A 27,717-nucleotide genomic window follows, 5' to 3' on the forward strand; every position below is an offset into this window, starting at 1 on the left:
AAAAAAAACAAAAAAAAAACAATCGAGGTTTAAAAAAAAAAAGATCGCAAGTGAATTTTTATATGTCTATATATCTATAAAAGAAAGAACGTGTGTGTGTGAGGACATTTCTCAACCTATATACTCAACAAATTTTTGATCTACAGACTTGAAATTTGGTATATAGAGTATTCAGACATGTGGAAAACTTTATTCAGTTTTCATCCGAAAAAGGGCTGCTAAGGGGTCAAAATTAAAAAATTGGTACGTGGGGTAGGGGGGGGGTCACGACTGTACATGCAGGAATCGTACACATGACAGCTTCATTATACTAAGAATAAGTAGGTTTGAAAACACGTTTTAAAGAATGTAACAAACTGGCCTAATGGCTATCACACTCGACTCAATTTTACGTTATGTTTAATACTAGGTACATTTGCTAGTATATATAATGCTCCCTATCTTGAGTTGAGCATATTGGGAAGTGATAAACTGCCATTAGCGTATTAAGCAATGCTATTTGTGTAAACAAATGGAGCTTAGGCATTTGAACAATGTTTGAACATTGTTAATTCACATACCCGTCATAGCAGCAGCCGAACAGCGTAAGGGTCAAGTTTCAAACCTGGCTTGAGGTAGTTGCTTATCTAGCCACCCTAATGAGCTGTGATACAGAAAAACACACTACTGTATGTGGATGACTATATATATGTGTGCTTACGGACGTGGCTCAGAGGCTAAGGAACGAGGGTGGAGTGTTGTATGTTTTGGCTTTGATTCTAGCTGATGGCATCCAAGTCATATATATATATATGTTTTTAGTTTTGATCTCACTGCTATATATTAAGTTCAATATTATAATCAACAGAAAATTGTCTCTATAATAATAAATATGTAATATGCATGAATTAAAATATACTTAAGCGTATCTTACGACCGAGCAACACCCGGCGGCTTGCTAGTATTTCAAATTTTTGATTTTCATCTCATGGATCAGGAAGGTTTAGGCTAACAAAAAATAAAAATAAATAAAAAAATGTAAAAAAAGCATTCTCTAAACTTTCCTGATGAAGACTTTTGTATAAGCTGAAAATTAGAAATTTAAAAAAATAAAAATACTGCACAAGTCTGATCTTTTAAGTCCCGTTTTGAATTTCATTTTCATTGTGCTTCTAAACAATGGACTTCTATTAATTTTAACATGTAATGTATATTTATTTTAATTACTGTGCACAAGTATGTTTTTCATATAACTCTTAGTAAATCTAAGTTTTTTGTCAAATTTTTTTTTGCAGTCTTTCTTTAATTATTATTAATTTATTGCCTATTTGAAACGTCCTGAAAGACAACGGAGATGAGAGATGATATTGCCTAATATTTGCAAAATAAAACCCAAAAAGTGCTAAATTTTTTTAATCATTAAATTCAGTCAAAAAGAATTCAAAAGTTTATTTTAATCAATAAGATTTTTTGGGAGTACTTCTGCAGAATGTGGACGGTGTTGAAATAACATTCTTTAGAAAGGAGTGGGGAGAGCATTCTGTAAACATTCTGTATTTTCAGTGATACTTCTGCTGTTTACTGACCGTGTTATTTATGTTAGATAGGATTTTCAAGATAAATTCAATTTTTAAAATAAGGAAAAACATTAAGAATTTTATTTTTTAAACTTTACAAAAGAAAAAATGAATTAATGTGATTATTTTTATATTTACTCCTCTATATAATAAAGTAAAGCCAGTTAAATTATAGACTTTGTCTTCCCTAAAAAATCAATATTTTATTCTGAATAGCCAACTCCGGTGGCTCTTGCTATCAAGTTCTTCAGCACAATAAAATATTAGATTAAATTCCTTCAAAAAACATTTTATCTAATGAAAGATTTTTAAACTGGAGACTTCTTTTTAACACAAACTTAACATATAACATTAATCAAAAAAGGAATTCCTACGTTATTCTATCTTCTATAAACAAATATATGCTTAAAGTAAAAATCTTAAAAGAAAAAACTAAAATCTGTATACAAACCGCGGCAACAACATCATCCAAGAATTCTTTAACAAACTGGAACTGCGGAATGTAACGATGGATAAAACAGCGGAGGATTTGGAACAGCAGATCTTTCTCTTTGGTATGTTGCCTAAGAAAGAACATTTAAATAATAACATAGATCATTTTTTTTATTGCAGCGTCTGTTTATATATATATATATATGTGCCTACAGAAAACCAATGTTCTATGACTAAGATGCCAAGACATCCAATGGAATTTGCTGAGACATGCACATTAGTTTCGTAAAGGATTATTCAATTATTTGAATCTACAATTCATTTTTCAATATTTCATATTTGTTGTCAAAATGCTAATGATGTTGGATATTTTCCCATTTTGATGTTTTTTTTGTGTATCACCCCCCCCCGCCCTTATTTTTTTCTGTTCGTTTTTGGCATTTCTTTTTCAGTGAATTATTATTGATTGGACACTAATAAACCAGATTATCTTAAAAAAAAAAAAATTTTTTTTAAGTCATTATCTTAACATTCTGATTAGTTCTTTTTGTCAAAGTTTGATTTTGTTTGTAAGAAAAAATATTAAAGATTTAATATGCATCTAGTTGAAGTTTGTGATTTTTTTTTTACAATGAAGATAATTAAGCTGGAAACTGAAGAAATATAAACAAAAAGGGAAACAATAAAAAATTTTAAAATAAGGAAAAAAAAGAAGGAGACGGTAGAAGTAAGGAAAAAAAAGAAGGAGACGGTAGAAGTAAGGAAAAAAAAGAAGGAGACGGTAGAAGTAAGGAAGCAAAAGGAGACGGTAGAAATAAGAAAACAAAAGGAGACGGTAGAAATAAGAAAACAAAAGGAGACGGTAGAAATAAGAAAACAAAAGGAGACGGTAGAAATAAGAAAACAAAAGGAGACGGTAGAAATAAGAAAACAAAAGGAGACGGTAGAAATAAGAAAACAAAAGGAGACGGTAGAAATAAGAAAACAAAAGGAGACGGTAGAAATAAGAAAACAAAAGGAGACGGTAGAAATAAGAAAACAAAAGGAGACGGTAGAAATAAGAAAACAAAAGGAGACGGTAGAAATAAGAAAACAAAAGGAGACGGTAGAAATAAGAAAACAAAAGGAGACGGTAGAAATAAGTAAAAAAAAGGAGACGGTAGAAATAAGTAAAAAAAAGGAGACGGTAGAAATAAGTAAAAAAAAGGAGACGGTAGAAATAAGTAAAAAAAAGGAGACGGTAGAAATAAGTAAAAAAAAAGGAGACGGTAGAAATAAGTAAAAAAAAGGAGACGGTAGAAATAAGTAAAAAAAGGAGACGGTAGAAATAAGTAAAAAAAAGGAGACGGTAGAAATAAGTAAAAAAAAGGAGACGGTAGAAATAAGTAAAAAAAAAGGAGACGGTAGAAATAAGTAAAAAAAAGGAGACGGTAGAAATAAGTAAAAAAAAGGAGACGGTAGAAATAAGTAAAAAAAAAGGAGACGGTAGAAATAAGTAAAAAAAAAAGGAGACGGTAGAAATAAGTAAAAAAAAGGAGACGGTAGAAATAAGTAAAAAAAGGAGACGGTAGAAATAAGTAAAAAAAGGAGACGGTAGAAATAAGTAAAAAAAGGAGACGGTAGAAATAAGTAAAAAAAGGAGACGGTAGAAATAAGTAAAAAAAGGAGACGGTAGAAATAAGTAAAAAAAGGAGACGGTAGAAATAAGGAAATGAAGGAGGAGACAGTAGAAATAAGGAAAAGGAGGAGGAGACGGTAGATATAAGAAAAAAAGGAGACGGTAGAAATAAGTAAAAAAAAGGAGACGGTAGAAATAAGTAAAAAAAAGGAGACGGTAGAAATAAGTAAAAAAAAGGAGACGGTAGAAATAAGTAAAAAAAAGGAGACGGTAGAAATAAGTAAAAAAAAGGAGACGGTAGAAATAAGTAAAAAAAAAAGGAGATGGTAGAAATAAGTAAAAAAAAAAAGGAGACGGTAGAAATAAGGGGGAAAAAAGGAGACGGTAGAAATAAAAAGGAGACGGTAGAAATAAAAAAAAAGGAGACGGCAGAAATAAGTAAAAAAAGGAGACGGTAGAAATAAGTAAAAAAAGGAGACAGTAGAAATAAGTAAAAAAAGGAGACAGTAGAAATAAGTAAAAAAAGGAGACAGTAGAAATAAGTAAAAAAAGGAGACAGTAGAAATAAGTAAAAAAAGGAGACAGTAGAAATAAGTAAAAAAAGGAGACAGTAGAAATAAGTAAAAAAAGGAGACGGTAGAAATAAGTAAAAAAAGGAGACGGTAGAAATAAGTAAAAAAAGGAGACGGTAGAAATAAGTAAAAAAAGGAGACGGTAGAAATAAGTAAAAAAAAAGGAGACGGTAGAAATAAGGAAAAAAAAAGGAGACGGTAGAAATAAGGAAAAAAAAGGAGACGTTAGAAATAAGGAAAAGAAGGAGACGATAGAAAAAAGTAAAAAAGGGAGACAGTAAAAGGAGTTGTTAGAAATAGACAAAAAGAACAATAAAAATACTAAATATTACATTAAAATTTAAATATTAATAAATTAAACACTTACTTAAAATAAGTTAAAAGGCATTTGACTAAAAGTGATGGTTCTTGCCAATGAATGTAGTCCAAGTTATCCTGAATAAGAAAAAAGAATAAGCAAACAATGGCGGAAATATTTTCAAAATTTTTTTAATTTAATTTAATTTTCATCACGAGCAAAACATTTTTGTCCTTTGTTTTTTTTCCCCCCCATATTGCACTGAATGATAATTTTTTTCTGTCATAAATACATAAATCAGTTTTCTGCCCCCCCCACTTTTTTTTTTTTTAATATATTGTGAATTTCAGGACAAGAACTGATTTTTGAACAAAAATACAATTGATTTTGCTTTTTAAAATAAAATCCCTCAACATAGAAAGAAAAAAACATTTAGAAAAAAATTAAAAATAAATTTTTTTTTAATTCTTACAATTTTTTTGTGCTTTTCTTGGAAGCTTTCCGACATCCATATCGTGCGCAACTTGCCGACCTGAAACAGAATTTTAAAAAGTTAAATGAAATGTCTTTTTAAAGTTTATATTAAAAATATTTTCCAAACATTTGCAATTAAAATATACTAGTCTACCCGTTGGCCCTTATAGGGTAAGATGAAAAATGTTCCAAATGAAGTGATTTTGAGATTATATTGTCTTTTATTGTCTTGAGAAGACATTTTTTTTAAGTGATGATTGAAAAAAATAAAACTCAGGAAGCCTCCAGAGCATTACTGCAAGCACTAATTAAAATTTGTGAAGCCCTACTAAAACCAAGTTTCTATCTCTCCCTTGAAGAGAAAATATTTTTTAAGTAAGGTCTGAAAAAAAAAAAAAAATCGTCAGAATCCACAGGAGCGCTACTAAAAGCAGTAAATATAGTTATAAATATTATTATAGTTATATTTAAGGTTTTTTGTTTGTTTTTTTTAACTCAACGGAGTTAAATTACATTTCTTTGTAAGGAAAACACATTAAAATAAAACAAAAAATATAGTTGATCTTGTGTATGCTTTGAATAGCAGCGGTGGCTTTTAATATTGAACAAGAGAGGGTGGCTATTAAATAGGCAAGCAGATAATTTTTTTAAAACCGGAAGTCACAAACTGGATGGATGGTTTAAATGCCAAATGCGGGTGTTTGGAGGTGTGTGTGTGTGGGGGGGGGGGGGGGAACTAAGTATGAGGATCGAACCCGAACCGTTGAGGCAAAGTTGTAAATTAAAGTGTGAAAAAAAAAAAAAAAAAAAAAAAAAAGTGTGACGTTAACCATTGCTCCACCGCGACATGCTAACGGAAACACGTTTGAATTTATTTAATTACTTGGATTTAGCAGGTGCCCGTTTTAATGAGGTCAAGTTTGACTGCGGGATAGTATTCATTTACTGCGGAACGCCCCCCCCCCCAAGATGTTATAGGAAAAAGACTAACCCACATGCGGCGAGCGACAAATATTCAATATTTATCTTCCCGAAATCGAGCAAATTAAATAGACAGGTGAGCTTCGTTGTTAACTGTGAGATATTACGATTTCTATGTGATATAAAAAGTTTTAAAAAGTTATGAAGCAAGCGACCGCTTCTCTGAAAAAAGCCTTTTGTTGACATACAGAAAAAGCGAACACACATACATACATTTTTGCTTTTATATATATATATATATATATAAAACTCAGATCAGCTTTCTTGCTTGGGCATTTAAACATAAATTTAAATATAGATAATTTCTTTATTGGAATCTTTTCTTGAGATAATTTTTATTTATTTGTGGACGGTTATCTTCATCTTCATAGTTGCTGCTTCACCAGTAATTATTGAGGATACAATTACGAGACTCAGTATTCCTATCTCATCGCTGCTAACCACCTGCAAAAGGCAATAGTTGGTCGAAATGTGGTGAAACAACTATGAAGGCGAGGATACAAGTCCACAAATAAACTATAATTATATATTTGCACGTGCATACGTGTATATCTTTTAAACCAAATTCCAATATTTTTTTTTGTTTTTCAATTCTCATTTTTAACCCCCTAGCAGCTATTTTTACTGATTAAAAACCAAATCGAATTTATAATCCCCTATATGTCAAGTTTCAAGCTTATGTAGAACAAAAATTGACAAAGTAGTTTGGAAGAGACTATTCCTCACATAGACACACAAGCTCACTTATATACTAGCAGGGATGCTGGGCCTTACCCGATCGTAAAATATGTTTAAATATATTTTAATTTATGCAGATATCATATATAATCATTGTGTCAATCCTTTATCGATCATTATATTGTACCTAATGATATATAATGATGATTTCAAAAGTAAAATTTAAAAAAAAAAAAAAATCATTTCAGTGCCATCAGTTAGAATTGAAACTGAAACCAAAACTTGCAAAGAATTCTTGGTAAAATTATTTCTTACAAGATTCAAGCAAGGAAGCAACAGAGTTTTTTAATTAAGATATATATATATATAACTCCGCGGATTAAGGACTATCCACTTATCTAGTGTTTCCTTTTCAGATTAAATGTTTTTAACTCATTTCAAAGTGTTTTTTAACATGTTTTATTAACTGTTTGCTTGCGTATATATATATATATATATATATATAATTATAAAACTGAACTGTTTGGGCATGCTCACTTGAATCTTGTCTTCGACAATCAGCGGGCGATTCCATCTTTTAAAAAAAAGGATGAACGATGATGGCACCCAAGTCATGTATATATTCTTTAGTTTTGATCTCACTACGATATATTAGGTACAATATAGTAATCGATAGAGAATTGACTCTATAAAAATAAATACGTAATCTGCATGAATTAAAATATCATACTGAAACGTATCTAACGACCAGGCAATTTTTTTTTATTAAAAATACAGCCATTGTGGAAAAAAAAAAAAGTTCCAAAGTGAAGACTTTTTTCATGTAAAGTTTTAAAATTAAACTGGAATTACATAAACATCTATATATATATAAAAGCGAAAATGTATGTGTGTTCGCTTTTTCTGTATGTCAACAAAAGGCTTTTTTCAGAGAAGCGGTCGCTCGCTTCACAATTTTTTAAAACTTTTTATATCACATAGAAATCGTAATATCTCACAGTTAACAACAAAGCTTGCCTGTCTATTTAATTCGCTCACCGCATGTGGGTTAGTCTTTTTCCTATAACATCTTGGGAGAGGGGAAAAAAAAGCGTTCAGCAGTAAATGAAATACTATCCCGCAGTCAAACTTGACCTCATTAACTCATTAAAACGGGCACCTGCTAAATCCAAGTAATTAAATAAATTCAAACGTGTTTCCGTTAGCATGTCGCGGTGGGGCAATGGTTAACGTCGCACGTTTTTTTTTTTTTTTTTTTTTTTTCACACTTTAATTTACAACTTTGCCTCAACCGGTTCGGGTTCGATCCTCATACTTACTTTTTTTTTTTTTAACCCCCCCCCCCCCCCACACACCTCCAAACACCCGGGCAACGCCGGGTACCCCTCGCTAGTTAAGCATAAACGACTTTTCTTTGATATATACTGACAAGACTTCTGTTAAGCAAAAACCGGAAATGAAAAAAACAGGTTTATTTAGTTTTTTTTGTTTTTTTTTAATGATTACAAACAGTGTCTTTGTTGGCAAACAAAACGAAATACATACAACAGTAGGTTGCTCAGCCAACCATTTCTCATCCATCTCGACGAGGAGTGAAATCAAATGTATGGCCTGGTATTGCATCTCCGCTTTCAAGTGCTGGGCAGGGGGCATATCAGGAATACTCTGAAAGAATAAAAGAGAAGAAAAAAAAATTACACTTGAAATTCTTATTACAACCGCACAAAAGTTCCGTCATGTCTTCTTGTATCGACAAATTAAAACTAATTTCTCAAGTGTTTGAATCTATATATATAAAAGCGAAAATGTATGTATGTACGCTTTTCCTTGATAGGAATACTCTGAAAGAATAAAAGAAAAAAAAATTACACTTGAAATTCTTATTACAACCGCACAAAAGTTCCATCATGTCTTCTTGTATCGACAAATTAAAACTAATTTCTCAAGTGTTTGAATCTATATATATAAAAGCGAAAATGTATGTATGTATGTACGCTTTTCCTTGATAGGAATACTCTGAAAGAATAAAAGAAAGAAAAATTACACTTGAAATTCTTATTACAACCGCACAAAAGTTCCGTCATGTCTTCTTGTATCGACAAATTAAAACTAATTTCTGAAGTGTTTGAATCTATATCTATATATATATATATATATATATATATAAAAGCGAAAATGAATGTATGTACGCTTTTCCTCGATGTCCACAAAAGGCTTCTTTCAGAGAAGCGCTCACTCGCTTCACAACTTCTTAAAACTTTTTATATCATCTATAAATTATAATATTTCACAGTTAACCACGGAGCTCACCTGTCTATTTAATTTTATTGACTTTCAAACGTTAATTATCCCACATTTCCCGCATCAGCACGCGTTACATTCGGTTTTCGGTATAAACAAAAAGCGAAACTCGACTAATTACTGGCCGAAAGCCAGTGGTCTCTAGAGAGCTAAGTAACGTTTGGTCAATGTCGACTTCGTCATATCAGACGGTAGCTTTCATTTCAAGACGAGACGGTCTCCCTAATAAACAGGGAGCGGGGTTTTAAAAACAAACAAACCGATTTATTGACCTCATTAAAAACTGTCCCGCACAAAATGCTAACCGCTGAATAGCTATCGCCGTCACGTCAATCAAAAACGCGCACCTGTTTTTTTTTTCACATTTCGGGTTTTTTTCACACACACCTACAAACACCCGGGCAACGCCGGGTACCACTCGCTAGTCAAAAATAAAAGAAAGTTAAAGACAAAACGGTTGTTGTACTTACTTGTATGTTACGGAGAGCCATATTTACCAGTCGCATGGGATCAGCCATGAGGACGTCGCGGATAACTTGGGCATCTTTGTGACGAACCACAAACTGAAAATAAAAAAAAAAATTATTTTTAAAAGTTTTTATGATGAGTTCATCAAATCATTTATTGAAGGAGGACCGTGTACCCTTTTTTGACTGCTCAATGAAGGACATGGTACCTCACTGCTACCTGAAGGATACGCTGCCTTCTTGCCGATAGACAATGCGCCTCCCTGCCGCCTGTTCGACAAAAGAGACTGCGCGTCTCACTGCCTGCTCAACGAAAGACAACGCTTCTCCACCACCTGCCTGAAGGTCTCCCTTTTGCCTGCTAGCATGTGAGACTTAAACATAGTACGATGACAGACTTGCTCACGAGTTGGTCAGTATTAACAGATTTAAAGTGAATTCCTTTTGAATGTTATTCATCTAATTCAGATGCTATATTTCGTGTCGAGAATGGCTAAGTTATATGCTTGTTATTTACTTATTAGAATTCTTGGAGACAAGTAATTTGTATATTTATTTGCGGACTAATCACGTTGACACACCGGTTCTCGTCAGATCACCGAAGTTAAGCAACATTAAGCCTGGTTAGTACCAGATGGGTGACCATTTGGGAATTCTAGGTGCTTTATGTGCTCTCCGCTTATCTCGGCATTATTTTCTAGTTGTCCTGTATAATATACTTCAGAATCAAACTCCATCCTCATCCTGTTTTCTTTCTTTTTTTTTTTCTTCTTTCTTGCCATGTTTTAAAGATGGAGAAAGAAAAGTCTGTTTGTAAAGATTCGCGCGTTGTCTCTCATCGATTGTATTTTGACACACCGGTTGTCGCCAGATCACCGAAGTTCAGCAACGTAGAGCCTGGCTAGTACCAGATGGGTAACCATTTGGAAATTCTAGGCGCTGTATGTGGTCTCCGCTCATCTCGGCATTGTTTCCAGACGTCCTGTACCTCAACTTGCCACTGGTATGCAACAATGTCGACCCAGGAGAGGCGTGGTTGGAGATTGTGCAACTCTTGCCACAAAAATTTCACGCGCAGGCACCCTTACAGTGAGTATCCATAGTCTGTCAAGACTGGAGGAAGCCACACTACTATTTGCGGACTTATCCTCATCTTTATAGTTGTGGTTTTATGACGTTTCAGCCAACTATTCCTCTGGCCTTCGTCAAGTGGTTAACTACCATGGCACAGTGCATAGAGACATTGAATCTCTACGGTTCCAGGTGAGCATTGTCTGAAGATAGCGGTTTCAATCCTACCCAAAGCAGCGGATTAATTCACCAAAAAAGTGGTGAGACAACAAGTATGGAAGCCAGTAATTGCTGAGGATACAGTTAAGAGATTTAGCATTCTTATCCGTATAACAGATACGGAATGATGCGCATTGGTCCAAGTCTAATATGTAGTGCCGCAATCCAAAATGGCTGACAAAAGTGCAACTGAGTAAAGAGGGGAGGCGACAACTATTTTGAATGGCATAAAATCTATATCTGCTTTACCATTTTAATTGGCTCCACTGAATTATGAAATTATGATACGGTGATTGTTAAGCTATAGTCAAATTAATTTAAAAAATATATCATTTTAAGCAAAAACGATACATACTTAATTGTCAGGTCGAAAATAGTAATATATCAAAAAATTATGAAAAATCATCGAGTAGAACAAGTGCTTTTAGTGAAAAAAAAAAAGGAAAAGAAAAAGGAAAAGAAAAAGGAAAGGAAAGGAAAAGAAAGGAAAAGAAAGGAAAAGAAAGAAAGGAAAAAAGGAAAGGAAAAAAGGAAAAGGAAAAGAAAGGAAAAGAAAGGAAAAGAAAGGAAAAGAAAGGAAAAGAAAGGAAAAAAAAGGAAAAGAAAGGAAAAGAAAGGAAAAAAAAGGAAAAGAAAAAGGAAAAGGAAAAGAAAAAGGAAAAGAAAAAGAAAGGAAAAGAAAAAGGAAGGAAAAGAAAAAGGAAAAGAAACGAAAAGAGAAAGGAAGAAAGGAAAAGAGAAAGGAAGGAAAAAAATGAAAGGCAGAAAGGAAAAAAGGAAAAAAAAAGGAAAAAAAGGAAAAAAAAAAGGAAGAAAAGGAAAAAAGGAAAAAAAAAGGAAAAAAAAAGGACAAAAAAAGGAAAAAAAAGGAGAGAAAGGAAAAAAAAAGAAAGGAAAAAAAAATAATATAAGAAAGGAATAACTTTAACTTTTTTTCCTTTCTTAAATAATATAAGAAAGGAAAAAAAAAAGGAAAAAAAAAGGAAAAAAAGGAAAAAAAAGGAAAAAAGGAAAAAAAAGGAAAAAAGGAAAAAAAAAGGACAAAAGGAAAAAAAAAGGACAAAAAAGGAAGGACAAAAAAGGAAGGACAAAAAAGAAAGGACAAAAAAGAAAGGACAAAAAAGAAAGGACAAAAAAGAAAGGACAAAAAAGAAAGGACAAAAAAGAAAGGACAAAAAAGGACAAAAAAGGACAAAAAAAGGAAAAAAAAGGAAAAAAAAGGAAAAAAAAGAAAGGAAAAAAAAGAAAGGAAAAAAAAGAAAGGAAAAAAAAGAAAGGAAAAAAAGAAAGGAAAAAAAGAAAGGAAAAAAAAGAAAGGAAAAAAAAGAAAGGAAAAAAAAGAAAGGAAAAAAAATAAAGGAAAAAAAATAAAGGAAAAAAAATAAAGGAAAAAAAGAAAGGAAAAAAAGAAAGGAAAAAAAAGAAAGGAAAAAAAAGAAAGGAAAAAAAAGAAAGGAAAAAAAAGAAAGGAAAAGAAAGGAAAAAAAAGAAAGGGAAAGAAAGGGAAAAAAAGAAAGGGAAAAAAAGAAAGGGAAAAAAAGAAAGGGAAAAAAAGAAAGGGAAAAAAAGAAAGGGAAAAAAAGAAAGGGAAAAAAAGAAAGGAAAAAAAAAGGAAAAAAAAAGGAAAAAAAAAGGAAAAAAAAAGGAAAAAAAAAGGAAAAAAAAAGAAAGGAAAAAAAAAGAAAGGAAAAAAAAAGAAAGGAAAAAAAAGAAAGGAAAAAAAGGCAAGAAAAAAAAGGGAAAAAAGGAAAAAAGGAAAAGGAAAAAAAGGAAAAAAAAGGAAAAGGAAAAAAAGGAAAAGGAAAAAAGGAAAAGGAAAAAAGGAAAAGGAAAAAAAGGAAAAGGAAAAAAAGGAAAAGGAAAAAAAGGAAAAGGAAAAAAAGGAAAAAAAAGGAAAAGAAGGAAAAAAAAGGAAAAGAAAGGAAAAAAAAGGAAAAGAAAGGAAAAAAAGGAAAAAAAAAGAAAGGAAAAAAAGAAAGAAAAAAAAAAGGAAAAAAAAAGGAAAAACAAGGAAAAGGAAAAAAAAGGAAAAACAAGGAAAAGGAAAAAAAGGAAAAAAAAGGAAAAGGAAAAAAAAAGGAAAAAAAAGGAAAAAAAAGGAAAAAAAAGGGAAAAAAAAGGAAAAAAAAAGGAAAAAAAGGAAAGAAAGGAAAAAAAGGAAAAAAAGGAAAAAAGGAAAAAGGGAAAAAAAGGAAAAAGGAAAAAAAGGAAAAAGGGAAAAAAAGAAAAAGGGAAAAAAAGAAAGGAAAAAGGGAAAAAAGAAAGGAAAAAGGGGAAAAAAAGAAAAAAAAAAGAAAAAAGGTCTATCGCTATCACAAATATTGCAACCATGACAAATAATCTAAACTATTCCTTTCAGAGTTATGTCCCTCGTGTTTAGCCTCCTACTGCCTACTTTATAACGTCTAAAAAAAAATTTTTTTTTTTTAAAAATGCGATTTTACCCAATTTTTCATAAAAATTACTTTTAACTATAAATAACTTTCTATTAGATTTTTCGTAATTTTTGGATATATTACTATTACTATTTTCAACGACAATTAAGTACGTAACATTGTTTTTGCTTAAAACAAAATTTAAAAAAATCGATATGTTGACTGCATCTAGTGAAAATTAGGATCTTTTAACTGCAATCTCGGTATTCCCAATCACTATGTCAAACTCGGAATTGTTTTTAATCAATTTAGAAAGGGCAGTTGTCTGTGTGGATGTGTGTTTGTATGTCTAGCTAAAACTACGAAAATTCTCACTAAGTTGATATTTTTCTTGAATGGTGTTTCCCCCAGATGATGCTGATTCTAATCGTTTGATTTTCAAGAAAATCATTTTTTAAGTGACTAATGGGAATTTGTTGGTATTGCCACATAAATCTAGTGAGTTTAAATTATTGTTGACTTATCTCCTTTTGTTTTGTTATTTACTAGAAGATAAATAGTTCTGGATAAGAGCACAAAAAGCAAAACAAAAAAACAAAATGACTCACCTCTAAATACCTTGTCCACTGTTGATCAATAATCGTGTTATCATGGAGGAACAGATCGACTGTTTGACGAGGAAATCTCAATAAGAATTTTAAAAGAGGTTCTCGGAATGGGCTGCCAGCCTTAAAGAGAAAAATGTAGACGTATAATTATTTTAATTAAACTTCACTTTTAATGCTAATAAAAATAAAAAATAAAAACTGATGTCATGTGCATAGAAAACAATTTTCAAGAAGTTTGAAAACATTGTACTTGAAAGTGATTAGGAATTTAGGTGGTGATAGTGTCAGCTAACATACTTTTTAACTTCCGGTTAAAGTGAAGAAACTGATTGGCCTTGTCGCCGTTTCTGGTAGCACTACGTTAGGAAGTTAGGAAATATATTTGCTGATTATAACCCAAATTTTCAACACAAAAGCACAATCATCAGGGGTGTAATAAAACTAAAATTCACAGGGGTGACTTCTATGCTGTCATGTCTGATGGCTTCAGAACAAATACATCATTGTAAGTTATCAAATTTATCAAATTTTCATTACTAATGATTACTATATTGTCCAATGTCTACTGTACACTCTTTAACCCTTATCCTTGAGTGGCCTCTTGGCCTTGATAAGTGGTGATGCCTATGTAAAAAAAAAAAAAACCTCCAAGCTCTTCAAATGCATCTTCTCAACCTCGTATCTATGTTGCATTTTGACGGACTGAATTTCCAGGGTTGACTTCTACACTGTCATGGTTGATGGCTTCAGAACAAACACATCATCGTTTCGTCTGCACTGAGAATTGAACTTTTTAATCTCAAGAAAACTGCCAGTTAAAACTGTTTATTACTCAGCACTTTTATCCGTTATGCAAGATGTTTAAAATTCCATAGAGATTCCCAGAGTTCGACAAGACATACCTGGAGGCCGTGATGTTGCATCATTACATGAAACATTGTATGAAAATAAAACTCAAAATGAGAACAGTAGTCCGAAAAATCCAAATAATGCAAATTATCATTCCTCATCTAAAAAAAAATTCAGAAACAAAATTTAATCATTTCTTTTGCAAATTTTAACCTTTTTTTTACTTCTTTCTTTATACGAGTTGCTGATAAAATTCAACTTTTTTCATTTTGTCTTGTTTTAGGGCAAAGCTCACACATGCACACATCACAGCAGAATTGAATTGAAACACTGATTCTCGTTAAATCATGGAAGTTAAGCATTGTAGAGCCCGGATGACTATTTGGGAATGCAATTATTCAACACAACACTATCGTCAGGTTTGTAATAAACTAAAATAGAGTGTTTGCTTAAAAAAAAAAAAAAGTTATTAATTCAGGAAAGACTTTTTTAATAAAAGAGAGAAAGACACGGGACACGGTAGAAACAAATGCTACCCCTACCCAAGCTATCCTAGTAGCCCCAGTTTACAGTATACACTAGGTGCGTTATTGGGTTACACCTTTATTGTAACATCAACCAACCACTTACCTCCATGAAAAGAGCTTTTTCCGTTTGGAATATTAATCGAGTAAGAGGCTCGATAATTTTTTGAGTTGCGGTTGGAACAAGGTGGAAGATATTAATTATAGCAGAACAGATTTTCAATTCCTAGAAAAAAAAAAAAAAGAAAATTTAAAAATTAAAAAAAAAAAAAACATTTTTAAATTGAAACCAATTAAATATCAATTGTATCATAAATCAAGCAAGTTATTATAAAATTATAATTATTTGGTAACTCACTACCTGCCAACGGTCCATTAATGGGATGCTCAAAAATGTCCCTTAATTCAGCCTCTAATGGGTTAAGTGTTACATTATTTCAATAGCAATTAAGTTTGTTCAACTTTTGACAAGGGGATCATTTCCAGGATTGGAGGAGATAGAGTTTGAAAATATGGAGAGAGAGACATATAGGCTTTTATCTATTAGATTTGTCCATTCATGAACATTGTCTATCCAAGTGACCACCTTGGCCAGCATCATAAGGGTGGATGTGGAGGGACAGTCCATATTATCATGTGCATATATGGTTAATAAATCGAACAAGTTACAGAGTTGGTTTACCTTCGACAGAAGTTTTCATCTAACGATGGGTAAATACCTTGAATGTTATTCTCATGTTTTCAATCATGTAACCTCCATACCCTTTTCCTGATCTACATTAATGATCTTCCAAATCACATCCTTACATCATTTGTAGACATTTATGCTGATGACACTACCATTTATGGTAGCACATCTAAGACAGTAAACGACCAAGTTCTCTCCAATTCTCTCTCCTCTGATCTTGAGCACGTAGTACAATGGGGAAAGGAGTGGCTGGTTACTTTTAATGCATCTAAAACCAAGCTTCTCTCTTTACATCATCAACATTCTGATCCACATCTGGCATCAATTGAAATGAATGGCTCTCGTCTTCAGGAGGCTTCAAGTTTTGACAAGCTTCCGGGCTTGACCTTTACTCCTGATCTTTAATGGAACACGTACATCAAATCTGTTACCAAGGCCGCTGGAAAAATGGTGGGATCTTTCTATCGATCCGGTAAATATCTCACTGCTGATGCTATTCTCTATCTATATAAGAGCCAGGTACGTCCAAGGATGGAATATTGTTGCCACATCTGGGCAGGAGCTGCTAGAAAGGACTTGTCCTGCCTTGATAGAGTTCAAAATAGACTTCGTAGCCTCGTAGATGTCCTTTTCTCTTCCTTGCAACCTCTATCTCACAGAAGAGATGTTGCGAGTTTGTCTCTGATGTATCGTTATTTTCATGGAAAGTGTTCGACTGAGCTTCAATCTATGGTTCCCCCTCGCCAAACTTTCACAAGAAACACTCGTCTAGCTGTAAACACTATAAATAATTCCCCCCCACTCTTTATCTGTGCCTAAACTTAAACGTAGATTCCATGAACAAAGCTTCTTTCTTAGAAGTGCACGCCTGTGGAATTGTCTTCCGTTTTCCTGCTTTCCGGCTGACTACAATATGGTTGTGTTCAAGTCTAACGTAAATAAGTTCCTGATGAACCGTTCTATATAAGTTACCAAATTTTCATTACTAATGATTACTATATTGTCCAATGTCTACTGTACACTCTTTAACCCTTATCCTTGAGTGGCCTCTTGGCCTTGATAAATGGTGATGCCTATGTAAAAAAAACCAAATTCCAAGCTCTTCAAATGCATCTTCTCAACCTTGTATCTATGTTGCATTTTGATGGACTGAATTTCCAGGGTTGACTTCTACACTGTCATGGTTGATGGCTTCAGAACAAACACATCATCGTATCGTCTGCACTGAGAATTGAACTTTTAATCTCAAGAAAACTACCAGTTAAAACTGTTTATTACTCAGCACTTATATCCGTTATGCAAGATGTTTAAAATTCCATAGAGATTCCCAGAGTTCGACAAGACATACCTGGAGGCCGTAATGTTGCATCATTACATGAAACATTGTATGAACATAAAACTCAAAATGAGAACAGAAGTCCAAAGAAACCAAATAATGCAAATTATCATTCCTCATCTAAAAAATTCAGAAACAAAGTTTAATCATTTCTTTCCTTTTTACTTCTTTCTTTATACGAGTTGCTGATAAAATTAAACCTTTTTCGTTTTGTCTTGTTTTAGGGTAACGCGTGGACACGCACACATCGCGACAGAATCAAATTGAAACACTGATTCTCATTAGTTCACAGAAGTTAAGCTATGTAGAGCTTGGCCAGTAACAAGACGGAGGACCATTTAGGAATGCTGGGCACTGCATGTCATTTTCCCATGACTGGGACATTATATGTGTCTAGAGACCGATTGTGAATTTCATATTCCCTATTAACTTCCTCCTTTGGAAAAAGTCAGTGTAGAGTTAACACTATGCAACATATTACCATTTTTTTAATTTTTTTTTTTAAATTTATTTATTTTACACAACAACCAAAGCAGAATCTGAATAATCCAAATAATAAAACAATTAAGAAATTTCAATTCTTTTTTTTTTACCTGTGAAAGAACTTGGCCATTATTTCTTTGGTGACCGCTTTTCTGGTTTGTTATGGCAACTTCCATGAATTTTTTCAAATGAGTCTGAAAAAAGATTAAAAGTAAAATAAAAAAAATTAAAAAAAAAAAAAAAAAAGAAGTGTTTTTTTTCTTTATTTACATATCTGAAGAGGTGTGCATTTAGGCAGCATTTTTTCATTTAAGCAAACATTAAAGAGAACAGAGACGTCACATGCACGTTAACATGTAGACACCCTTTGCAAGGAACATAGGACAAGTAATAACTACAACATTTCCGAATAAACCGTGCTCATGCTCCTTCTCTCTAACCTCTCAAACGTGCTCTCTCTCTCTCCTTTTTAGTCTTTTTCCTTTTCTCTATTGTGCCGTCACTTCACACACGGCTCAGTCTTCTGTTACGTTTCTATTTATGCCTTTTCGTTTGCCCAGTCGTAAAATACGCTTAATTACGTTATTTTAATTTGTCCAGATTTCATATATATTATTATAGAATCGTGATTACAAAAGTTTAAAAAAAAAAAAAAAAAAAAAAAAGTATTTGAGTGCCATCAACTAAAATCGAAACCAAAACTGCAGCTGACGTTACCATTGTACCGACATGACACGCATATGAACTGATTAAAAATAAACTAAGATTAACGTACAAAATGTATAACGACTTATTTCAAGTTTGATTGACTGAGATTGTCGGACTGATTATTACTAGCGGAGGGGGAGGGGGCGCACAGCTTAGTCCGGGCGTAAAATACGCTTAAATACGATATTTTAATTTTTCAATGGTTGGTTGTTTTTGTTTTACGGCATATCAATCCATTTCAGGTTATTTAATGCCGAATCCAGTGATTTTGAAGAACAATTTTTTAATAAGAGTATATTTGTTTTTTTAAGTCGGTGTTTATTTAACCCATAGTTGGGACGGGACCCTAACAGGTGCTACCAGTTTGGGTCAGAGTGGACCTGGGAGCAATGGCAATTAAAGGGTGGCTCCACACTCTCCAAAGCCCGCAAGCTGGGGCCTCACCATTGAATATAGTTTAAGGTCATATAATTTGTCAAGATCTCGTATATATTATTATAGAGTTGTGATTTCAATGCTAAAAAAATCAGCTACAATAGAAACCGAAATTATAGCATTCAAAGCTGGTGACGTTACCATTGTACCGACGTGACACGCATATGAACTGATTAAAAATAAACTAAGATTAACGTACAAAATGTATAACGACTTATTTCAATTTTGATTGATTGAGATTGTCGGACTGACTTCCTCATCTTGGTTGTTATTGTCACAACATTTCGGCCGTTTTGCCCTCGTCAGGTGTTTTGTATCGAACTGGGGAACCGTTTGTTAGGAGTCTCGAACCCAACCCATTATTATTATTACGGGGATACCGTGTTCGGACTCCAGCTAGGCTTTGGGACATAGTTGCTGATTCTCTGTTTTAAATGTTACTTTTTCACTGCCTTCGTTCAGGATTGAACTCAGCACCTTTGGGTAACTGTAAACTTTTGATACAACGTCTAGGACCACTCGGCCATATGTCACTAGAACAAAACACCTGACGAAGGGCGTAGGGCAAACCGTGACAATAATAACCAAGATGAGGAAGTCAGTCGGACAATCTCAATCAATGAAAACACCTCATCTCAAAAATACAGACAATATTCTCGTAAAACTATTTTAAAGACTCAGAAAAGAATGGTCTGTAAAAAACCCTATTTTTTTTAGGCCCCTAGTGCTACTCTGCGAATTTTCGTTTTGGAGGAGATAGAGTTTGAACATATGGAGACAGACAGACATTCAGCTTTTTATATATTAGATTACAATGGAATGTGCTTTGATGAACTTGCTGCTCTGACTGAATTAGCAAATGGAATGTAAAAAACAAACCATTGTTTAGCTTAGAGATAAAATAGTTTGAAGAAAAGAATGTGCATTTGTCAATTCTGTTATGAAAATTCAATTGAAGAATGCAACTATAAGATAATTTAATAAACATGTTTTTAACATATTGGAAATATAGGTTACTGGGAATATAGGTTAAAATTCCTTTTGTAAACAAAGGAAAAAGTTTTGGACACGCATTTCCAGAACACGTGAAAGAAGACATGCTTTAACATGTGTATGACGTCATGGAAAATGGGAAATTCTAGATATAGTTAGAAACTTTGGGGTCAGAGAGAGTCAGAGAGAAACTGGGAGAGCGTCTGAAGACGACAGTCTGAGGACGACAGACGAGAGTCTGGAGTTGGGAGTCGAACATCTAGAAGCGAGACGGTCACCTTTGAAACATAGAATGCGAAACTTTGAATTCCTGAAAACAAAGCCACCGGCCGGTCCATGGAAATAAACCCATCATGTGTTTTTATAAACGTCGTCTTTGTGTTGTAATTCTACCAAAAAGGTAGAGTGGAAATTGTCATTATATTTCTTGTATATCATGTGTTTTAAAATGTCTTTACATACACAATGTCTCAACACTCAAAGAGCTTCTACACTTCTAAGTATGAAAATTTTAGGGTTTGTATTACTGTACACAGATTCGAAAAAGTTGTCAAAAAACAAATATATAACAAATAAATGTTATCAAAGGCAAGATAAGTTACTTTTCTACCAAACTGGATATAATTTTTTGTTTTTATTCAATTTAACATGTTTATTCAGCCTGAAAACCATACAGTGTTTACCGATGTATTGGAAAATTCAAGATGGCGGCCGATTCTCTCTTTAATACGGTAAGTTTGGAAAAAGGTGTAATAAATAATAAACTAGACAAAATACTGTTAGAAATTCGCTCATTATATGTTACCGTGACATAACTTGACATATATTCGGTGGTTTTTAATAGTATTTTGTCTAGTTTATTATTTATAACACCTTTTCCTGAACTTACCGTGTTAAAGAGAGAATCGGCTGCCATCTTGAATTTTCCAATACATCGGTAAACACTGTATGGTTTTCAAGCTGAATAAACATGTTAAATTGAATAAAAACACGAAAATTATATCCAGTTTGGTAGAAAAGTAACTTATCTTGCCTTTGATAACATTTATTTGTTATATATTTGTTTTTTGACAACTTTTTCGAATCTGTGTACAGTAATACAAACCCAAATTTTATATATATGAATCTCTTCATAACACGAACATCTCTCTCTAAGACTCTCACTATAAATAAGACCTAACAACAAGAAAAGAATAATCATAATAATAAATATGAAATATATAACACCAGTTAACGGATGTTACCCCCCCCCCCACACACACACACATCCACCCACCCCTATAAATAGAAACGCACATGGGAATTTTTAGTAGAGTTTGAGAGAGGAGACAGTTGATTGAAGTCGAAGTTGGTAGACAGATGAATTTGAATTAGTTTCTAAACCAGAAGGGTCAGAGAAAAGATGTGTCGACTGAAAAAATGCAAGAAAGCTCAAGCCAGTAATGCGAGGGCTTTCCCCCAGGTTCATTCATAGACGAAATAAAGAGATCCTTGCCAGAAAATAGGTGTTGGGTTTTCGTCTTAGATGCTCTTTACTGCTCATCAACCAGTGACAGGAAGAACCGCATCCCAATAGAACACGATAACAGAATAAAGGTATGGTCAACTTTAATGCACACACATATATATATATATATCTGTATACATACACACACACACGCACACTAAGTTAAGAACTACTAACGTAGATACACAACTTAAGAGTCCTTAAAGAACCTCTACCGCATGTATACACACCAGACTGTATAAATGTATATAATAGAATGGGAAAGATGCATCTGGAAAAGCTTGAAAGAGACAATCACAAAAAGGCCATTAAACTATCTACATACACAGGGTGACCCCCCCCCCCAAAAAAAAAAGCTAAATGGAGGCCATCTAGAACATATGCTGTAGAACAGAGAAAAAAAAGGCCAAATACCCTAGTGTTTTGATGTGATGCTTTGAATATAATAAACTTGTTATGACCAATGTTTCATTTCATTCAGACAAAACACTAAGAAACGGGGGCCTAATTAGAGTTGGGCCAGTTTTTTTGGAGTCACCCTGTATATATATGTATATATATATATATATATATATATATATATATATATATATATATATATATAAATAAACACAAAGACTGTAAATTATAATTTATAAGAATTTATTGTTCAACAGGTATTTTACAGTTTTTAATTGTGTTCTTTAATAAGCTCTCTTTCCTATTTTGGTTGCATTGAGCTTTTTTATTTGGTTGAGATTACTGTACAAATATTAATATTTATATTTTCTCTGAGTTTACGGGAACTTTTGGCTTGTAAACTTAATTTTTACTTCTTCATTTGATACACACACACACATATATATATATATACACACACACACACGCATATTTGCTCTATAACAGTATTGAGCACTTTCTTCAGTTTTTATTAATTACCATTTCCACTATATATATATATATATATATATATATATATATACACACACACAATTTACAATCTTAAATTGTGTTCTTCAACATGAGAATGAAGGAATAGGATAATATATATAGTAATTTATAAAATGTATATGACGATTAAGCTACACTGAATATTCGGCGTTTCATCCACTCTAGGATTCCTCAGGCTTAGGCGCATAAGCCTGAGGAATCCTAGAGTGGATGAAACGCCAAATATTCAGTGTAGCTTAATCGTCATATATATTTTATAAATTACTAACTAGCTCTACCTACGTATTGAGCACTTTTGAAGTAAATACTTAAAGTTTACGCATAAATCTATACTTTCGTATATTAATTTTATGTGAGTAAATGAAGTAGCTATATATATATATATATATATATATATATATATATATATATATATATAAGAACACAGACTGTAAATTATAATTTACAAGAAGCTTTTGTTCAACAGGTATTTTAGTTTTTAATTGTGTTCTTTTATTCATATTTTGGTTGTACCGAGCTTTTTTATTTGATTAGGATTACTAAAAAAATATTGATATTTATATTTACTTTGAGTTTACAGAAGCTTGGCTTGTAAATTTAATCTTTACTTCTTGATTTGATTATTTTTATTGAGTAAATATTTTTTTTAATCGAAAATCAGTTTCAAAAGGAAAAAAAAAAAAAATCAATAGTTTGTACGATCGTTTCGGAAACGATGTTTTATTGAAATAGACAATATGTCTTAAACAATAATTTTATAAAAAGATTTTTTATATTTGAACAAAGTCTTCTCATCAGCAAAATAATGCGGGTGGGGGTGGGGGGTCTAAAGACACCAAAATAAACCAGCGTTTTTGTATTGAGGCAGATATTCCTTTTGTTCTGCCCGTTTTTAAAGTTAGTTCTTATTTTAGTCCATCTTTTTCTTGGCATGTTGTTAAAAGTTGTCTATAAATGGTTGAAATAATTATTTATATAATATTAAAATACCTCTAGGGTATCCATACCTATCGAGCTTATTATATATTTACATTACAACGAACGCTTTTTCTTTTTTTTTTTTTTTTTTTTACACAGTGATCACCACTTATCAAGGCCCGGAAGCCACTCAGGGATAAGGGTTATTGCAAGTACATCACGTTAGTGAGGAGATTTTATGAAGTGTTTAATTAGGGGGGCGGTTCATTAGGAATTTGTTAACATTAGACTTGAAGACATCCAAGTTGTAGTCCGGAGGGAAGCAGGCAGACGGAACAGAGTTCCACAGGCGTGCAGTTCTAAGAAAGAAGCTTTGCTCATGAAATCCGCGTTTTGATTTAGGCACAGATATAGAGTGCGGGAAATTTTTCACAGTGGATTCAGCTAGACGGGTGTTTTTCGTGAAAGTTTGGCGAGGGGGGACCAGGGATTGGAGTTCAGACGAGCACCTGCCATGAAAATAACGATAAAACAAGGATAGGCTCGCAACGTCTCTTCTGTGGGAGAGGGGTTGCAGGGTAGAGAAAAGGGCATCCCCCACTAAACCATGAAGTCTATTTTGTACTCTGTCAAGGCATGATAGGCTGTTTTTGGCAGCTCCTGCCCAGATATGGCAACAGTATTCCATCCTTGGCCGTACTTGGCTTTTATATAGATAGAGAATTGCATCAGTAGTGAGATATCTTCTGGAGCGGTAGAAGGATCCCACCATCTTTCCTGCGACCTTGGCAACAGACTTGATGTACGTGTTCCATTTCAGATCAGGAGTAAAGGTCAAACCCAGAAGCTTGTCAAAACACGGGGCCTCACCCAGATGAGAGCCATCCATCACAATTGATGCCAGCTGGGGATCAGAGCGTTGATGATGTAAGGATAGGAGTTTGGTTTTAGATGCATTAAAGGTAACTAGCCACATCTTCCCCCACTGAACCACGCGCTCGAGATCAGAGGAGAGAGAACTTCGTCATTTACAGCCTTTGATGTGTTGCCGTAGATGGTCGTGTCATCAGCATAGATGTCAACGAATGATTTAAGTATGTGTTTAGGGAGGTCATTGATGTAGATCAGGAAGAGAGTTTTAATAGTATTAGTACAGAGAGTTTTTTCTTTTAATAGTATTACTACATTTACTAACACATTAAAGTAAACTTTTAATAGTATTACTACATTTACTAACACATTAAAGTAAACTCTGCTCTTTAAGCTCTAGGTCTAATCCCCCACCAAATTATGTTTGTTTTTAAATATCTATTTTTGATTATGCAAAAAACTTTAACACTTACCAATAGTTGTTCCAAAAGTTTCTCTTTGAACGTGTGTGGGAATAATTGTGTGAGGCTGGTGAGACGTTGGACAACATTCAGGTTGAGATTGCGATAATCACCCAACAAACCCAGTAACGGCCGCATATCACCGTGAACCATTTCCATATCAATCGTAAATCCAGAAATGAACTTGCATGAAGAAAAAAATAAATAAATTAAAAATTAAAAAGATGAACTTTTATAAAAAAAAAAAAAAAAATTAAAAAGATGGACTTTTATAAAGAAAAGAAAAAAAATGAAAAAGATGACTCCTTTTTTTTTTTTTTTGGCAAATGTACTGATAGTTATCAACAAATTTAGTTTAAAAAATATCAATTTATTAAAATAGGGTTATCCGAGTCTGCTTTCTGTAGCGTCCTCGACTCGTCTCTATGCATCCAGCACCTATGTAATGGGTAGATTAGCAGCTTTTGCAGTTGCAATCTGTGACAACTCCTCCATAATGAATGAATGACTTTGCGTGTCAAAGAGTTGCACCCTTCAAGAGGTATTTACTCTCTTAACATGCATGGCTAGAGACAGAACTAGAGGAGTAAACATTAATAAACTATTCTGCTATCTCCATGGCTAGCAATAGTTCCTGTGACATCCAACGGAAGTGTGGTAACAGCTCAGAGAACTGTACAAATTTCGAGAACCCTTTATTTAATCCATGGGCAGGGTGAGGGTAGCTTGCTCATGTTCTGCGAACCATAACCAGGTAAAAGTATGAATTCATAATTGTATAATTAGCATCGCCTGCATTAAGAATTGAACCTTTAAGCTCCAAGAAGACCATACTTACCACTTATATCCATTACGCCGCATATCTTTATGCAAGAACCTGTGGCATAAACCACCATGGATTAAATGAAGGTTTCCATGAAAAATTTGATGAAGATTCCCGAGGTTGACAAAAACAAGATATCTATTACACAAATCTCACCTGCCTGTTTAAATGTATGTATGTATGTATGTATGTATGTTTGCCTAAAACTTTCAACAGAGGTGACGGATTTTCACGAGATTGGTATCATTTTGAAGCTCGACCCTTCGAATGACAACTACCAAAAAATTGGCTAAAAACATAAATTCCTTCACCCTCAACTAGATACTTTTCTACAAAGAAAGGGGGTCGCTTTTTTTGCCAATATTTTCGAAAGTCATCCCCTCTTTTCCATTGACTAGCCTTAATTTAAACCTTTGTCACTTCCGATTTGGTTGCAACAAGATGTAACATGCAAAATGGATGCAACAGCAAAGATGTCACGTTTTTTGTTTTTATTTTTTTTTGGGGGGGGGGTCCACATTCTTTTCCTCCTTCGCGGTACGGGTTCAAGCCTATTACCACTTTTTTTTAACTCAACACATACTTTCAAACATCCAGGCAACACCGGGCACCCATACTAGTACCTGATGAAGGTTGAAGGTTACATCGACCAAAACATTATGGGAATAACATCTAAGACGAAAACAGGAGTTTGAATAATTCAAACCATGAAGTATCAGAACAGATATTACACTTTGATCTTAGCCTTTACAAATAAAATGGTTATGAATGTGTTTCTGGAGGACCTGAAGCATAGTGACTAAAGTACTTGATAAAATTCAGCCGTACATAACACTCTTCTCACGGTTCAATCACTAATTTGTTCTTCAAAAGTCGGATTTGGCTCTTTTCCAAAATTTAACATATGGACTAAGGAAGGAAGAAGCAGAATTTTATATACAAGTTTTATATTATCCGTCACTTATCATTAGAAATGAAATCAGCGGACCTGAACAAGAATCACCCCACACCCCCATATTTTAACCAGTATTCTGTAGTCGGTATTTTTTTACAACATAACCCAGCATAGTATAAACACCCCCAACCTCGAAAACGATACTATATACTCAATAAGCTACGCATGCGTGGTCACCCTCTGGTGTTGCATGCGAGATGACCGCCACAATAGTGAAGAAATGATGAATGTGAGAAGTGTGAAAGGCCCAACGTTGCCTTCACATTTTCGCCAAGTTTCAGAAAAAATCTAATGTTTGGGGAAAAAGTTATGGGGCAAAAAGTATCACTTTTGCATTTTTGGGGCATTTGTGATCCCTTTTGTGCTCCTGGGAAAGCCGAATACCATTGAAAATGGATAAACGGTGCAGTTTCACACCTTAACACGTGTATATTTGAATTCAGCACCATGGTAAAGCACTATATAGACATACATATCAAGTTTTTGAGTAATGTGAAAAAAGAGCTTAAGAAAGGCATGTTTTTTTTTAACCCTAAAAGTCCTTGAGGGATGCGAATTAGAATTTTGCCAAAGTCACCAATACTGAATTTATATTAAGAACAACATTTTGGTCAAGTTTCAGAAAAATCTAATGAATGGATCAAAATGGGGCAAAACGTGTCATTTCGGGGCATTTTTGACCTCTTTTGAGCCCCTGGGGGGGGGGGGGCGCAATGGGTACTTTCGCAAAACAATTTTTTTTTTACAGTGCACATCTATTTAATGAAATACAATTTGTGGCAAAATTTCAGAAAAAACTAATGAACGGTTATCTGGCAATCGTCGGACTAACAGATGCCACTGAAAACATAGCTCCCTCTCCAATAAATTGGGGGACCAAAAAAATTATAAAGGTGGGGCGGGGTATTCTCGTTCAGGTCCACTGTGAAATCATTTAGTTTTTAATTATAATAAGGATTATTCGGTAGTTTTAAATCAATATTTTTTTATCATTACTATTAGCAGTGGAAGATTTTGTTTTAATTAAAAGCAAATATAAAAATATGATTAAAGGAATCGTTTTTGGCATCGGAAAATAGACAAAAAATTTTTCCAATTTCGATTAATCATCCCCCATATTATCTGTCACTTTAAAAAAATAAAATCCAAACACGTTAGAAATCATTTAGTTTTTAATTTTATTTAAACAACCGTTCTTATCTCGAGTTATTTGCATAACGTTTTGACCAAATGTAACCTCAAGTGTACCTTGTCGAACTCGGGAATCTGTTGAACTTGGGAATCTGCACAGAATTTTAAACCGAAGCCGTTATTTAATCCACGGGAGTAGCATGCCTTCATTCCGGCAGCCATAACCAAGTAGAAGTCTTGAAGAATTTCGCAGTTGTATTTTGAATAACACAAGGAATAAAGCATTTGGTAAAACATTCAGTTCTGAGCAATACTCTTCACGGGGTTAAAGATTTAATCGTCAATGCAGTCGACGTTCAAAATGCAATTGCGAATTACTCAGGACTTCTATCTGGTCATGACTGACAGAATGAACATGTTACCCTTGTGGATTAAATAAACGGTTCTGTTTGAAAA

At 33.3% G+C, this 27,717-nt stretch overlaps 1 protein-coding gene across 1 annotated transcript in view; it reads right to left on the reverse strand.

Moving 5' to 3' along the window:
• The window catches only part of LOC145263613 (transformation/transcription domain-associated protein-like), a 334,985-nt gene that overhangs the window by 174,182 nt on the left and 133,086 nt on the right, over positions 1–27,717 (reverse strand). Inside the window, exons 37-45 of the mRNA XM_080120456.1 lie at positions 24,365–24,535; positions 17,641–17,724; positions 15,130–15,249; positions 13,651–13,770; positions 9,381–9,473; positions 8,155–8,274; positions 4,949–5,008; positions 4,546–4,613; positions 2,008–2,119 (exon numbers count right to left, since the gene is read on the reverse strand). Coding sequence (XP_079976582.1) covers positions 2,008–2,119; positions 4,546–4,613; positions 4,949–5,008; positions 8,155–8,274; positions 9,381–9,473; positions 13,651–13,770; positions 15,130–15,249; positions 17,641–17,724; positions 24,365–24,535 — 948 coding nt within the window. The remainder of the gene's footprint in view (positions 1–2,007; positions 2,120–4,545; positions 4,614–4,948; positions 5,009–8,154; positions 8,275–9,380; positions 9,474–13,650; positions 13,771–15,129; positions 15,250–17,640; positions 17,725–24,364; positions 24,536–27,717) is intronic.

Source organism: Euprymna scolopes, chromosome 39, assembly GCF_053919585.1.
Source record: "Euprymna scolopes isolate OS-2025 chromosome 39, ASM5391958v1, whole genome shotgun sequence".
NCBI classification, from domain to species: domain Eukaryota; kingdom Metazoa; phylum Mollusca; class Cephalopoda; order Sepiida; family Sepiolidae; genus Euprymna; species Euprymna scolopes.